This window comes from Parus major, chromosome 3 (assembly GCF_001522545.3).
Source record: "Parus major isolate Abel chromosome 3, Parus_major1.1, whole genome shotgun sequence".
In the NCBI taxonomy this organism is placed as follows: domain Eukaryota; kingdom Metazoa; phylum Chordata; class Aves; order Passeriformes; family Paridae; genus Parus; species Parus major.
In genome coordinates, this window is record NC_031770.1 from 59,839,186 (window position 1) to 59,855,598 (window position 16,413).

At 37.3% G+C, this 16,413-nt stretch overlaps 1 protein-coding gene across 1 annotated transcript in view; it reads right to left on the minus strand.

The window, feature by feature from the left end:
• The window catches only part of LAMA2 (laminin subunit alpha 2), a 336,031-nt gene that overhangs the window by 210,602 nt on the left and 109,016 nt on the right, over positions 1 to 16,413 (minus strand). Inside the window, exons 5-7 of the mRNA XM_033512805.1 lie at positions 5,102 to 5,281; positions 2,901 to 2,990; positions 612 to 729 (exon numbers count right to left, since the gene is read on the minus strand). Coding sequence (XP_033368696.1) covers positions 612 to 729; positions 2,901 to 2,990; positions 5,102 to 5,281 — 388 coding nt within the window. The remainder of the gene's footprint in view (positions 1 to 611; positions 730 to 2,900; positions 2,991 to 5,101; positions 5,282 to 16,413) is intronic.

The window sequence follows — 16,413 nt, forward strand, 5'->3', positions numbered from 1 at the left end:
AAGATGTTAAAGTTCAATTATAACTACCCTTACTACAATAAATCTGAAAATTCAATTCCCACCCTGTGGGAAGTTGATATTTCAAGGTATGTGTTCATTCCATGTTGGAAAACTAGATATGTTGTATTTTCTGTTAAAGAACATCAAACACTGAGCTTGCATTTTGAGCATAAAAAATATTTTGTTTTAGTAAATATGAACATTATAACATATGAAAGTGTCATTTATAAGAAATCACGCCAGTAAGTTTCATATAATGAAAAACCTGTAAAGAGATTTTTGTGCTTACCAGGGTATAACCCTGTTATTTTATCAAAACAAAATCATCATGATTATAAAAACTACACAAGATGATTTTTTTTTAATATAGCATTCATGAAATATCACCATGTTACAATAAAATGCTCTGAGTTCAATAAAACCACAACTGTACATGTAATTTTTCTGCTAAGTCTTTTGAGTCAGTCTAATTAAGTGAATAACATCACATCAAATGCTATTCATAAACCAGTGTGGTTAGAAACCAAATTAACTGCGAAATCACATAGGACCCAATTTCAGTTTTCAGCAGCAGTTGCAATAAATTTTCTCCTGTACTGCCTTCAACTTACGTTCACATTCATGCTTATGCAGGAGAGTGCCAGCATGCCACGGCTTTTGATGGAAACCAGGACAACACTGATCACATGTCTCTCCGCACGTGTTGTGCTCACACTGACAGACGGATTTCTAATTGAAAAGAAAAACAAATATTTACACAATGTGATGATTTGAAGAATCTGTCCATGTATGTAATACACATTCCAGTTCAAATTATGAAAACATTAAGAATAGCTCTACTCTGTAATTCCTTTGTTTATTCATTTATGTATCCTGGATTCACCAAGTATGTTTAACTTCTATAGCTCTATCTGAAGAAAACAGCCACAAAGAAAAGGAAGATAGTTGGCCAGATAATCTAAAGAGAATCTAAGAATGCAGGAGAATTTAATTCCAACTGGATAAAGGAGGATGGGAAAGTTCCCTAATAAAACAAATAAGCCAAAGAACAGGTAGCCCTTGGATACAGGAAAATGGATCTGACCCCTCAAGGAGCGACCCATTCTCCACCCTTCCCTTTGATATAGCAGTTCTGCTGCTGCACAATGAAATCAATTCTGTTGGCTGATGCAATACAAATTGCCTTTTTTTAATACTTTGCTATTATTTTTTGACTGGATAAGTCAATTTATCATATAACCTTCCAACTGTGTAACTAATTCTATGGGAGGGATAGCGGGAGTGTTTAAAGTAATAATAGATGAGCACAAGTCCAGCCTTAAAGTCCCTTTACAAAAGTGACTTTCCCCACAAGATCACCTTAGTCCCAGCATGAAAATATTACTGTAAGGAACACTCAAACTCCCTGAGCCACAGAGGCAGCTTGAAAAAAGTAAAACATCTACAGTTTGGAGAAATGAAAAGTAAAAATTGCCTTCCCGATAGTTATTTAGTGAAGGGGATCCTCTGTGGTCCTTGTGAGGCTGTACAAGGTCAAACCAGCTAGGCAGAGAAACTCCATGACTCACAGGACAAAGCATAAATCTTGCAAAACAAAGCTAACTCAAGGACTGCTTCAGAAAATCATGGCAATATATTCCAGAAAGTTTGCTCCTTGTAATGCTAAGGGAAAGATTCTTTCTCTAACAAGTACAGTCATAATGTTGATAAGCCTATTTTGGTATGGCTCAGTCTAAAGAATATCCCTGGAAAGCTAAACCTCCAAATCTCTTCTGGCTTGAGCTGTTTCACTTACACTATTTTTTATACTGGTCAGACAACAAATACGTATTTGATGTCGTGCAAAACAGGACATCACACTTGTCAAAATGGCTTTATTTTATCTAGTAGCTAAATTATCTGAAGTACGTATTGATCTCAGTAGCAGCACTTATTTTCCGAGGCAGGCCTGATTCTATCAGATGGCACAGAGACAATGCTGCAGTTTCACCACTAAGGGCATCTGAAACAATAGTTCAACACTTGCTGTACATATCATTACAGAAAACTCTCAGAAGGGTTAAACCAAGGAGTTTGCTCAATTTTTACAAAGATTTATAGAAATTGCTTAGAACTCTAAATGTATTCTCTATAAGATTTTGTAATTTCTTTAAATTATTTCCTACATAATGGCTTAATGTCACATACAAACAAGATTTTCAGTTAAATCCTGTAAAGCTCCTACTTAAGTGAGTAGTATATGGAGAGATCCCACACTGTGGCATGTAGTATTGAATAGGAAATTCAATATTAGTGATAATGTGTGCCTGGAGTTGGATAATCAGTACAAATTATATTTCTATATTAATTGTATTGGTTATATTTTGATTGTACTGGTTATGTGCAAAAAAAGAGAGTTACAAGTTGAAAGATATTATAAATAGCTCATGATTTGTTAGATTAGCTTATCATTCAATTGATACTTCCAACATAGCCAATGCACCATTCTAAAGCCATCATGTGTTTGCAAGCATCAATTAAATATTTGACAATTATTTAGGAAGCATCTTGATTAACATCAAGAGGGAAAAGAAAGAGTGCTAGTGCTCATTTCTACAGCTACATAGTGTAACCCAGATTTCTGTTTTTCCTAGGAAACTTCCAATATGAATTATCTGAAACCTATTACTTCATTTCAGGAAAGCCTCTGCTGACACTGTACGAATGTTTATTATTCTGGCTGCTAGCACTGTTTCATTCTGGCACTGCTTCTAACGGTTCTTCTAGGTGAAAAACAGACATAAATTCACAGAATGCTGAAGAATATCAATATAAGGGTTTTGTTTTGGTTTTTTTTTCCCCTCATGTTCCAGCCTATAAATAAGGCACACTAGGAAAAATAAAAAATAAAAAATACATACATTGGTCACTGGATCCAGTGGACAAGCCTTCGCATGGCCTGAACATATACACATGCCTCCAACGGAGATGTCTTTTATAGAATAGTAATACTGTAAGACAAAACAGAAATTGAATTGCTAAGTGGATTCTAAAATGCAGGTGCCAAACTGCAGAATTCATTTCTCGTGACAAAACTGTCAGGTCCTGTTTTATTTCTTTTTTGATCTATTACAAATATAGCAGACAGTGTAATCCAAGCCGTGTCTTGATCAACAGATTCAGGCTGAGTGAAAGAAAGGGTGTAAATTGGCACAGTTCCATTTGTTTGAAGTCACAAAAGCCATGTCAATTTATACACAGCATACAAAAACATGAGAATAGGAAAAGGCTATATGCACACAGGATAATGAAAAGTCAAATGCTATAGAATTTATTCCCTTCAGAAAATATGAAAAGGAAAAGGCATGATGATGGGAAGAGGAGAAAAGCTAGGAAAAAACCTATGAAACACCTTTGTTCACCTTAGCTGAGTTTAATTTGGGCATTCACTGAACTGTGGAAAGAAGAACTGTTTTTCACTATTGGCCTTTTGAATGATCATGAAACAGTCTTTATTACTGCAATTGAAGTATTTTTGACCTGTTTTTTTGCCATTTGACCATTTCTCTTTTTTCTTTGGCGAGGATTAAGAGCCCTAAGCAGAAAGAAGGATAGAAAGATATTCATAATCTCAATATCACAAAGCCTGTGAAAACTGAATCTCATTCATTATCTTCTGTTTCAGCAAGGGTCCTGCAACAAGCTCACAGCTGGCTAATCAAACAAAACATATGCTATTTGCAAATTTTGCTATTACAGTATTCAACCTCTTTATCAGATCATGAATAAATATATCACGCAAAATGAGAACTCTTATCAGTCCCAGTAAAATTTCCAACACAAAGAAAATGAAAAATTTGTGGCTACCCTTTGTTTCCTGACAGGGATGGCAAATTTCAGTTGCTCCTTTGAGGACAGCCTCATGGAGACATGCCACATAGAAGTTACAGTTCTTTACTGGTTTAAGAAATCAGTGTATCATCCTGCACTCAGTTTTCATGAGTTTGGAGTAATTTTTCAAGTGCTAATTCAACTCTGTTTTTCTATTCGCTTAGAATCAGATTACTAAATGACCACTTTTACATAAACACACAGTATTCATGATTAGTGAGGCTGCAATAACTGCACTCAACTGGAAGGGATTCTGGGCTTGTAATTCAAAACAAAATGGCTTGTTCCAAATTTTCAGAAATAGCCAGCACTCTCTGTTTAGACAAGGAAATGGAAACCAGAAGTGGAGAACAGAAGAAGAAAATTTTATTAGCCCTTATTCACCACTGACAAATGACATTAACTACAGACAAGAGTGATGATATTCCTCCTTCATAACAGGACTTATTTTTGTTTTGGAAAGTGTAGGTTACCACTATAATATGACGACCAGCAGGAAGAGGAAGTGCGGCGAAAAAACAAAAAGGAACATAAATCCCTCAAACCAGTTTTTGAGAATGCTTTGTCAAAAAAATCAGAGGAAAACAAGAATAATACATTTGCATACACACATTTACATAGGTAAAACAGTTGATCATCAGGACAACAGGGAAATATGGCTTAGAAAGGAATTAAAGACTGCAGAAAGAAGAGACAGGCATGTGCACACACAGGGCACAGTGGCAGAGACCAGAGTATGGGTATGGTGAGAGTTTAAATGCTGTATCCATTCTTTAATGCTAAAGCAAAACACAAAGTGTTTACTGCTACCCTCAATATACGAAAATACTAAAAGCATTGCATTCAAGCCTTACTACTATAGTACAATTAGAAATTCTACTCAAAGGGAGTATTCAAGGCATATTAAAGGTAGCAAAGGATTGAGTAGAAGAGGCAAGAGATACTAACAGCAAACATTTTCCAAATACCTACATCCAAATGTTTTCAGTCAAAGGATCTGTGTGTTTATGTTAATAACACCATTAAGCAGAAAAGTAAAATTGTTAATTCTGCTCTAGAGAAGATAACAAAATAGAGTGAACAGGGAATTCTCCAACACCAGGATTTTGAAAGATAACAACAGGTAATCATCATCTCCCAAAATTTTCTATGGCAAACAAAGGCAGGTACAGCACTTACAAGTGTAGGAGAACTTCTACACGTGCCTTTCTATTGCCTTGCCAGAACTTACCCTCCTTGTAACAATGGGATCGATTTCAGCTGGATCTTTGTGTGCAAACATCATTAGATCAGCATTTAGTGTCCGTATCCTCTGGAATCTCAGGCGAATAAACCGAGCAGAGGTGAATTCCAGTAATTCACGTGATGGATCATCAGCGCTGGGTCGTCCATTAATTAGAGAAGTGTGAATCTGAAGAATTATTAAAGCAGTAAGGATTACATTACATTACATCAATGTTGTCATGGTTAGGCCAACAAATATAATTACAGGCATTGTGTTAATGCATTTGTACATGCAGAATAACTTCTTTCATTTGAAAGTAGATTTTCCCCAAAATATTCCATGTGTCCACAGGCCTCAGCTATGAAGAGTCTTCATAATAAAAATATTTAGAGCAAAGGACAGTCATCAGCTACAAAAAGACTGAAGCACAAACTGTGTATGTGTACCCAGGCCCTAAAACAGTGTCCATGCTGCAGGCAATTCACTTCTCTCGTAGTCTGAGAATAGGTAATCATACAACCAAACGGGTTCAGAAATCTTGAGTTAAGGGAATGTATCCTTGGAATGGGATTCAGAATTCAACAGGGGTCAGTTTGCACCTCTTGGAGTGATCATCATCAAAAGGCTTTTGAACTTTTGAAATACTGAAAACTACAATGCCTAGATGAGACAAACTCAGCATTCATAAGCGCCTCTCTTTTCCCACTTTCTCTTTAAACATCTTCTTTGAATCTTTTTCTCAGCAAGGTGAAACAATTTCCTGGGTTGCAACAATTTTCACCAGGTCCCTGAGGATAGTCTTTATCACTTCTGAGAACTTAGTTTAGCATTTGTTTTTCCAAAGACACTTCCACTCTCTGCCTACACTGTGGTATTTGTAAAGATTACCTCCCCCTTTCTCTGTCTGCCCTATCCTAAGGTCTAGAGATCTTCTAGGTAAGCTCTGAGGCTCCTTCATAGAAACTTTCCAACCTCAACTGAAACATCAAGGTTAAGGCAACAAAAATAAGAGATCTTCTTCCCCTGCTGTCTTTGTAGCTGATCATGGCACACATTAGCTCTGAATCAACTAAATAAAGCAGATGGGCTGCTACAGAACAGTTCTTGGAAAAGGCCTACAAGAAGAAGCATGTCAAGTATAGGAAAATACTGTTAATGAGCACCTAGAGGGAGAGAGGAAAGAAACCATTAATTTTCCTGTATCCTCAAGTGTTAAATTTTAATTGGGGCATTTTTATTACAGGCTGGTACACTGAAAGAATGTTCAGATGCTAAGCCAAATGTGCAGAACATTGGAATGAATAAGGGAATTATTTATTCTTTGCAATGAACATGTGTTGCCTCATACCTCAGCGCTCTGAGTGAGCGGTCAGGCCACACAGCCATTTTCTGTCATTGAACACGGTCATATCGCTGCTGGTTTAGGCAAACAGCTGCACTCCAAACCCCAGCTGGCACTCACTCAGCAGTGGCTGCCTCACACTGAGGAAAGAGACTGTAAATCTACTGCTCCCAGGAAAGCAGCAGCTCTTGTTTCCTGGAGTTTTTGGAGGTGCTGGATAGACTCACTGAACAATTGCTGTCTTGCATTGCCTATGTGATACTGCCAACTCACTTATTTATCTCAAAGGCAGGTGTCAAGAAGATGGTGCCAGACTCGTTTCAGTGGTGTCAGGATCAATGGAGCAATGTCTCTAAACACAGGAAGTTTCATCTCAGTATTGAGGAAGAACTTCTTTACATTGACAGTGGCAGAGCACCAGCACAGGGTGCTCGGGGAGGTCATGGACTCTCCCTCTCTAGAGACATTTAAAATCCACCTGGATGCATTTCTGTGTAACCTGCTCTGTGTGACTGTGCTTTGGCAGGAGGCTTGGACTAGACACTCTTCAGAGGTCCCTTCCAACCCTAACAGTTCTGTGATACTGTGATTTTTACTACTAAGAGAGAAATCCTAAACCTCATCATGTCCAGCATTCTGCTCCACTGTATCTACAGGTACACCAAATCACTGGGAACCACTCTGCCAGGAGCAGCCATCAAGTATATCTTGCCCATGTATGAATCAGCACCTCTGTGTTTCTGCCATGTTATCTCCAGGAACAGGTGATATCACTACCTCCTACATCCTGGTATGATCCTTCAGATCATACCAGGACAGCCACTGAGCTCTGACTCAGTTCTGCTCCTGACTACAAGTAACTAAAGGACACGGCTGGAAACAAACAGAATAAAATGCTATGAAAAAGACATGGTGCAAACAAAAGGTTATAATAAAAACCCCAGAGGAAGCAAGGAGGAGGTCCTGAATGAGATATGTCTGGCTACAAATAGGATAAAAGCAGATGACCAGAGAACTACTCCAGACCCTGGTGAAAAGAGAGAGAACATGTGTGGAGACAAAACTTCAAAAGACGCCTAAAGAAAGTGGCAACAAGTCAAGTGGAAATTGACAGATCTTTCCAAAAGAAGGAGAATTTTAGCAAAAACACATGCCTAAAGATTTTTTTGCATAATATTTACTTGTGAGCAAGGAAACATACTTATTCGGAGTATTTTTTCATACCATCACTGTCTTCCTTTAAAACAGGATCCAAGAGATTTTTTTTTATACAGCCAGAAAACATACATGGGTTATGGTTTAAAGCAATAGAATACTAAACACTGAACTTTGATATTTCAGAGATAAAGAAGAAATAAATCTAAAGTAGTGCCTTGCTCAATCTGATAGAACAACAGCATCATGGTGATAAGCAGCATGGCAATCTGAGTATCTATTAAAAAAGAGAAAGTTTTTGGGGGTGGGGGGAGAAAGATGCAGGTGAAATCACATATCAAAGAAAGAAGGTGCCCACAGAGAGTTAGAAGTATTAATCACAGACACAGCTTGACCACAAATGACACAGTTGACGATCAGCAGTCACACCTTTTGATTATTTTAAAAACAACAAATTTGGTCTTAAAAATAAAACTAGAGGTATGAATTTTAGAATAGACCCTATTTTTGAAAGAATCTATCTGCCAGTAGTTCAGCTATTTGGCAAGGCTAATCTAGTAAGATGATGACTTCCATTTATGTTATTTTTAAGCTTTGTCTTTAAATGTTTCACAATTTCATTTTAAAACAACAAACAATTAAGTTCACATAATTATTGAAATGCAGCTATGTCCTGCATGAAATATTGAAACTGCTTAAGTATGTACAGCAAAATGACACCACAACTACAAAATTCAAAACTGGATAGTTTTATCAAAATGAATCTGAAAATTTTACACTGATAAAATTAATTACTTGAAATTTTCTCCTCCTATAAACATCTGTGATGAAATCATTCATTTCTTCCTAGAAATATTTAGAATGAACTTGAAAACTGTCCAACCAAGTTGTTCCTATTCCTTGAAAAGAAAATAAGGAAGAAATTAAGAATACTTTAGAAACATCTGTCATTAATCAGGGGGAAAAAAAAGTAAGAATCTTAATTTAAAGAAGTTTAAATAGGTTTAGATTTACAATATTTTCAAGATGACTCTCCCAATGAGACATCACTGAGTTTTTCCAGAGCACACTTACTCTCTTCATCTCCCTCCACTATCCTGCACCTGTTTTTAAGACACTGTTCCCAGGACAGCGTGTTCTCAGTCAAGACTCTAATGTGGTCCCTGCCCTCCAAGTTTTTTTGAATAGGATTTGAAAACTGTCCTAGTGAACACAATCCTCACTAAGCACCTACCACTACGCCATATAAGATCATCACAGTGCTTCCCATATAGCTCCTGTGAAGATTAGCCCCCTTCCACACATCAGCTACAGTGCTGATGGCCTGCGCACACTCCACGGTTCTGCAGCACTGCAAAGATCCAAAGCTGAGTCTTCCATGAAAATATTAATACTTTAATCTACTCACTGGGCTGCTGCAACTTGGATAATCCAAGTCCCCATGACAGCACAATGTCAAATTCTGTTCAGGTTTTTATTTACCATTTCCAAGACCAAAGAAATAATCATAATCTTGGATTCTAAATGGAAGATACTCAGATTTCAACTTAAGAAAAACTAAAGAAAACTTTTACTTAATGAGGCATTTGTCCATGACCATATTTCAACAAATGGAATCTTTAGGAATCTCTAAATTCCTAAATGTTAGGAATTTAGGCCAGAAGAAAATGGTTATGAAGGACTATAAGAAACAGAGCATTTAGACACTCATCCCTCTAATACAATATGATCACTTCCTCTGACTAATCAGTCTAAGGGCTTCCTGAGCTAAAGCATGAATCTGACTCATAGCATTTATTGTCTAACAGTTCCCCTTTTCTGTATTTATAGCTCTACTCCCTTTTTCAACCAAGAAAATTTGCTTTAAAAAAAAAAAAACAAACAACAAAACCCCAACAAAAATAACTGGCTCTGGCAGGGTTGTTCTTTGTTTGATTGTTTTCTTTTTCCTTTTAAACCTGGAACTCATAATTATTTAATTGAAAGTATTCTAATTTTTCATTTGAGAAAATTGTGAGCAGTCAACATCTTTTAATTTTTAAAATTCAGTATGATGATAAATCAACTTTTTCTTATCTAAGAACTGTGGAGGATATTACAAGTTCTCTGCTCTGAAGAGAATTTAGTCTAAGACTAGCCCATCAGCATTCATGCATAATTCTTTTTACTTCATACATATATTACTTTGCTTTTAGCAACACTCATTTTCATACAGTACTTTTCATGTAGTATCATAAGCTGCTAATAGAACAAATTATCTTAAATTTCATATTACCAACAAATGCTGCACAGTTTTCTGATTTTTTAGATTGCCTACAAGATTGTTGAACAACAGGGACACTACCAAATATATTCAAAGGGCATCTTGAGTACATTAGAATCCCTGGACCATGCCAGAACCTAAAGACCTATCCAGCTCGGCAGTCTGCCCCGTTAGCATCCAAGCCAGTATGCTAACAGTAAGATGAAGGCAAGCATACACAATACTTCCTCAGGGATTTTCTAAGCTATAGGTAGTTTCTATCTAGTAGTAGGTAGTTACATCTGGTAAGCCTCAAAAGATTTCAGTCTCAGTCTCACCTCAAACCCAAGTCACCTTTCAATATCTACACCATCACTTAATTAGGATTTTCTCATCTCATTTATGTGTAGGGAAAGAGATCCTTCCTTTGCAATTTTAGATCTGACACATACTAAACTCTCTTAGTACTTCCAGTTCTGAAATTGGAACAAAGAAATGTATCTTTCTACCAGCTCTATTCTTCATTTCATTTCTTTACTACTAATTAGCTTTGCATGGGTATCAGGCTTCCAGATCTGTAGTTTCCTCGGATGACTAAGGAATGCTACTAAAAAAATAGTGTTTCTTTTGTTGCTCCATGCTCCTCGGTTACTGAGATTACCTGACAGTGAGGAGTTAAATAACAACTGCTATAATTCACCTATTTTAGCCTTGAGTTCCTTTTCCCTATTCAATTTATCAATTTTTTCTGCACCTCTTCAGTTAACAACCTAGTTTGCAACTGTTTCTCCAACTCCTCTCCTGTAAATAACATTTCCAGTGCAGAAACCCTCCTGACAGTCTCTATAGAAAAAAATTATTCGAATAATTAATTTAGTTTTTCAGCGATGACCTTATCTTTCTTGAATGCTCTTTGATCATCTCTCAGCCCACCAAATCTCTGGCAGACTTCCTGAATCTGATGTGTCTGAAAAAAGGTTTGTTTCAACTCAGTCACTCAGAAACTTTTTCACATCTTTACTGCAGTTTAACATTTCATTTGCTGGAACTTTTTTTCTTACCTCTTTGTCTCATTTGCAGGAAAAGATATGATGCCCATTTACAAATAAAACCAGTTAATTTTTATATCTGTTATCTTTCCTTGGTTTATGCTTTAAACATGATGTATGATTTCTGGGACTATTCTAAAATGTAGCATTGAATGTGTGTGTAATTACATAATTATTTGACAGTTAATTAATCACACCAGGATTTATGTTCTGTTTTCAACTAAACCATGTGTTCCTTTACTAGCTGTATGGAGGACATTCAGGTTTTTGAGAAATACTCTTGCACTGCATTTTATTGTGACACCTAGAGAGTCTGCCAAAGGGTTGTAGAAGGTTGATATTATATTCTTAGCCTTCCTTCAGCAAGAACAGCTCAGTTCCACATGTCTGGGCAGTTGCTGATACAACATTAAAGCAATGCTGTCCCAGTTTAGGTGCTGAAATTTAGTTCACAGAGATCTCATACACCATTTTATTTCTGCTGACTTTCTTATGTTATTAAATCTATAGTGCCTCTCCTCTGTAAGTCAGTCATTCCTAAACAGCTCCTTTTTTTCTGTCACGCCTATAGTATCACATTTTTTCAACACCCTTTAAAGGCTGGTATTAAAGGCTGGTATTAATTATAAAGCTAACATTTCTCAGCTGCTGGGTCTGGATACTGGGCAATACTAGGGTCCATCCAATCCTAGTTTCTGTAACAAAGACACCTGAAAGGGCCTGCAGTGTGCTCCAGACAGGTGATGATGAGACCTACCACTAGAATTTCACAACACATTTCATTGGGTTTCTGCCAAGAAAGAAGTGACAGACAGCTTAAGAAACTTGTTGCTATTTTTGGCAGTAGACAAGTCTCATATACTGATAAACAAGGACTTGTTTAGACTCTACTTGTAATAGTCTTCAGGATAAAGAAAATTATTACCCTGCACCCACCAAATACTTTTAAGTGTTAACAAAATCTTCCTGGGACTTCTCAAGTCTAAGCAAGTCCTGCCCTCTCAGCCTCTACTTACAGGACTGACTCTCCAAGTCCTTATTTGTCTTCCTAAACTTTCCCTGGACTTGTTCCAACATGTCCCTGTCTATCTGTTACTGGGGAGCCCAGAACAGGACTCCTCCCTCAACCTGCTGGTGACTGACTAATGCAGCCCAGGATACTCTTGGCTTTCACTGTCTGCAAGGGCACCCTGCTGGCTTCTGTAGAACTTAGTGTACACCCCTACTCTCCCTAAGCTTCCTCCCAGTGCTCCTGGGTTATGTAGGTACATCTGGCTCACATCTCATTGAACAGAGCTCTCAGCTCTCAGTGTGCTACCAGACACTGAATTGTCATGTAGCTGCCCATCTGCAGGCAAAGAAGGGACCACTCTCCTGGTGTCTGAAGTCACCAGTTTGTAGTCTTCACCCTCATTGGAGTCTCCATTTCTGGACCAACAGGCACAGACTCTGCCTGTCTCTCTTTTTTTTGTATAGTTGTGGCTTCAGGCTGCAGAGTGAAGCCACAATAAAATTTAGTTACTCACTCTTGTCACTCTGATGCTGTACAGTCTACTGGATGTCTACTGACATCCTTCTGTAGTCCTCTACTTGGTGACACAAATACCCAAACACATCACCCATTCTGCAGGCAAGGACACTCTCTCCCTCAACTTCAGCAAGGTCCCAGACAGTTCTTGAAGTTTCAGAGGTTAAAATGTGCATCCTGGCTCTGGAACTCAGCCTGAGCTGATGGCTCTGCTGTACAGGGGCAGCTGTGGCAGCCAGTGCTGAGGACTGTGCCCAGACTGTGCCTCACCACCATGGCTGAGCACCCAAAACCACTCTTTCCACCCCTCCTTCTGTGCATGTTTCTGGCATGAACTGATATGCAAACATGCATCATGTTAGCTGTCTCTGTTGTTAATGCAACAGTAAAAATGCTGCCATTTGGCATAATGTATATTATCAACGGCTGAGTAACTTAAAATTAACACATTTTAACAAAGTTTTTAAGAATTTTAAGTATGTACCATGCTCTCATACAAATTTAAAATACTCATATATGAATCCAAGTGGTGTATTTTTCTACTTAGAGCTTTGGTATTTGAAGCCCATTACTTTGCCAAGCAATTTGAGTGCAATCAATCTCAAGCTGTTTGTAGGATATAAAAAACCCCAGCTGTGTGGCTGTGTGGCATGGAGTTTTTTTGCTCACTTTCTTTGCAAGAAAACAGCACCACTAACCAATATGCTTTTCACTGATGATAAACTGGAAGACTTAATTCTTTCATAAAAAGAGAAATCTACTTAGTGTAATTTGTTACAAGGATGGAATGGGAACGTGATCCTACAATAATTTTTGGCTAGCAGTGGTAAAGAACTTCTTTGTTCAAGTACTCAGCAGCTTATTTTGTACACCATATCAAGACTCTGGGCTTCAACCTTGTTGCTCTGTGTAAGGCAGTGGTCTGACCCTAAACTATTGCCAAGAGAGGTCAGTGTCTCACTAAAATCTAATCTCTGACAGCAGCATACAGGAAAGAAAAGTTTCTGTCCTGCACAAAAGGTCTTGCTACATGATAATGGGAGTGGAGAAGACAAAAATGTCAGCATTGAAATGATCTAATGGGAAAAGTACCCCATGATTTACATTCTCAAGTTATGCAAGCACATTAATATGAAGATGAACAATGCTGAAAATAAATTTTTCAACAGGTGATTCAGTAGCTCTCATAATTCTCCTACCCAATACTGCCTTTAATTATCTGTTGCAAATAGCTCATTTGCAGTAGACAGAAAATTACTGCTGATTAATTAATCTCTTGGTATCTTATATTTAATCCCTGAAGACAAAATTTCTGTGAGTTTTCTTAGTGCAAGACCTAACGTATCATTAGAGTTGATTTCACAACTAGAATAGTAGATGGAAGCATATGCCATAACTCAGCATTCAATTTTTCTTCATAAATACATATTTATAATAATTGTGTATAAGAAATGGCATATTTGGCAAATTTTGCTATATTTCTAATAAACATCTCACTATCTTAATAAATTAGTGGTTTAGTAAGTGAAAGCACAACTCCCTTCTGTGCCTCACTAATGATTACAAGAGCTGCTTGAAATGCAATGCTTAAACTTGCATTAAAATGTCAAGGGCTATGCATGTCAGTTGTATCTCAACTAATTCATTCCCCCTAAGAATACAGGCAAATGTCAGTTTAACAAACTGTTAAGCAAATAGTATTGTGTCATTGACAACTATACCCTACAGCTTAAGCTAAATAGGGCTTCATTGCTTCAGTTTTGATTAACTTGCTTTTGTCATTTTTCTCTTTCCAATTTCACTTGCCTATTCAAGCCACTGCTTTTATATGGCTCCTGAAATTCTCATGCTTGTCATTTTTAGACAAAAAGCAATTTGTCAAAGACATCATCTAGCATACTTGTAAACAGACTGCTCATTGTCAGAGCAATAGTTATTAATAAATCACAGAATAATAAGAAATTTGATTACCTTGGAAGTGTATTTAGATAATTTCAAGTTTTTATTTTCTTGTTGTAACTGTCTTACATAAGTGGAAACATTGCACCGAGTTTCAGCAACAATTATGCCTACCACAGTCTATGAGGGACTCACACAAGATGCAAGGCCTGGAATACTGCACACAACCATGATGGTTTATGCTCTATTGGCTCTTCTAGGTGTACTCAGAAGAGAGACTTCATCTCCTAAGGCAGCAAAAAGGTATTTTGTACTGATGCCAATGGCAACTCTAGCTGCAAACCAGTTAGGAAAATTATGTTAGTCCGAGTTTTAATCAAACAGAGGTGAAATACCTAGGCACTAGTGAGTTAAACATGATCACCTCTCTGCTTAAAGGATGAAATTCAGTGGTCTGTTAAACACATTCTCCAAAATCACTCAAAAAGCACAACATTAAAATCCAAAGTATGCTATTTTTTAAGGAAGCACTGAAGCCAGTTGACATTACACAAAAAATTGTGTCTTTTCTTTACTAGTTTTCAAAGTAGTACACCTCTTCTTGGACAATGATCATAAATGAGACAAGTAATTTCAAAAACAGAAAAAAGGGAAAGTTACCTTGTAAGTTTTCTTGGACATTATAATGTTATAATTATAATAAAAGCATTCTGATCCTCAGATTTAACTAAAAGGCTTCTAAGTATGCCAAACCAAACAATATTAAAAAAAAAACTCACCCAAACAACACCCATCCCCACTTTCCTACCAAGATTTTATGGTTTCCCATATTAATTGTATGATTATCTGAAAAACTCATGGCACTTCACACTATATTTTTCCTCCTGAATGAGATAGACCATGGAATTACAGACAAATTGTTGCCAGTACAGCATTGTGACCAGTAGAAAGAAAATCCACAGGAACTTTTAACAGCTGTAAGCAGTTGCAAATGGCTGCCAAAAACAACTGCTGATGTAAAAGAGGGAGAATGTGAGGATTTAAACTGTTCAAACAGTAAACAAGTACATCTGCTCCTGAATGTTATCATTAAATAAACTGTGGTAATATGCTTTACATTGATGCAACATTCCTCTTTTTAACCACAACTCTGAAGAATTTTAGACTGGAGCAATTTGAACAAAAGTATTTTGGGTTTTTTTGTAGTGGAAATCCATGTGTGGAAAAGTTCATTACAGCTACTGTATAGTGTTGGACTCAAAGCTCTAGCAAAACCTGTGTCATGTCATTTGGAACATAAACCGATGAATGCTTTTGAAAACCAGATGGAATCCCTGTGAATGGTAAGCATTCATTTCCTTTAAAACCATTTCTAATGATTTAAAAAGAAAGAACAAATAGGACATTCAATTGTAGAATACAACAAACTTTGATACCTCTCCAATTGTGAACTTGACCTGTTCAGACTTCAGAGATATTTTACAGAAGCTACTAGAAGAAAAGTCAGGGGAGGGAAAAAATCCATTTATGAGTAGCACAGAATGAACAGTCCAGGCTAGGAATGTCATCAGAAATCTTCTGTAAAACACAGGAGATTAAAGAATTATGTGCATGAAATGTGCTTTTTGCTCTTTGCTCCCATCATGATTAATTGTTGGAAAGATACAAAAATAGTACAGCTTACTTTAATTACAAAAAACTACACTTGGCAGGGTTTTGTCAGACTCTCAAATGTCTGGATTTTTCAGATTTCAGTTATGTTACATGATACAAAATTATTTATATAGTCAACTAGTGTGCCGGATTTGGCTGGGACAGAGTTAATTTTCTTCACAGTATCGGTTTATTACCACAGTGTGTGGCTGTGCTTTGGATCTGTGACGAAAACAGCGTTGATAACACAGAGATATTCCAGCTACTGCCGAGCAGTGCTCACACAGCACCAAGTCCTTTTTAGCTTCTCACCCTGCCTCCCTTGGTGAGGAGCGTGGGGGTGCTTAGGAGGTCAAGAGGGGGACACAGCGGGGACAGCTGACCCCAGCTGACCACAGCATATCCCCCACAACGTGATCAGCAGTAAAAGCTGGGGAACAAACATGCCAA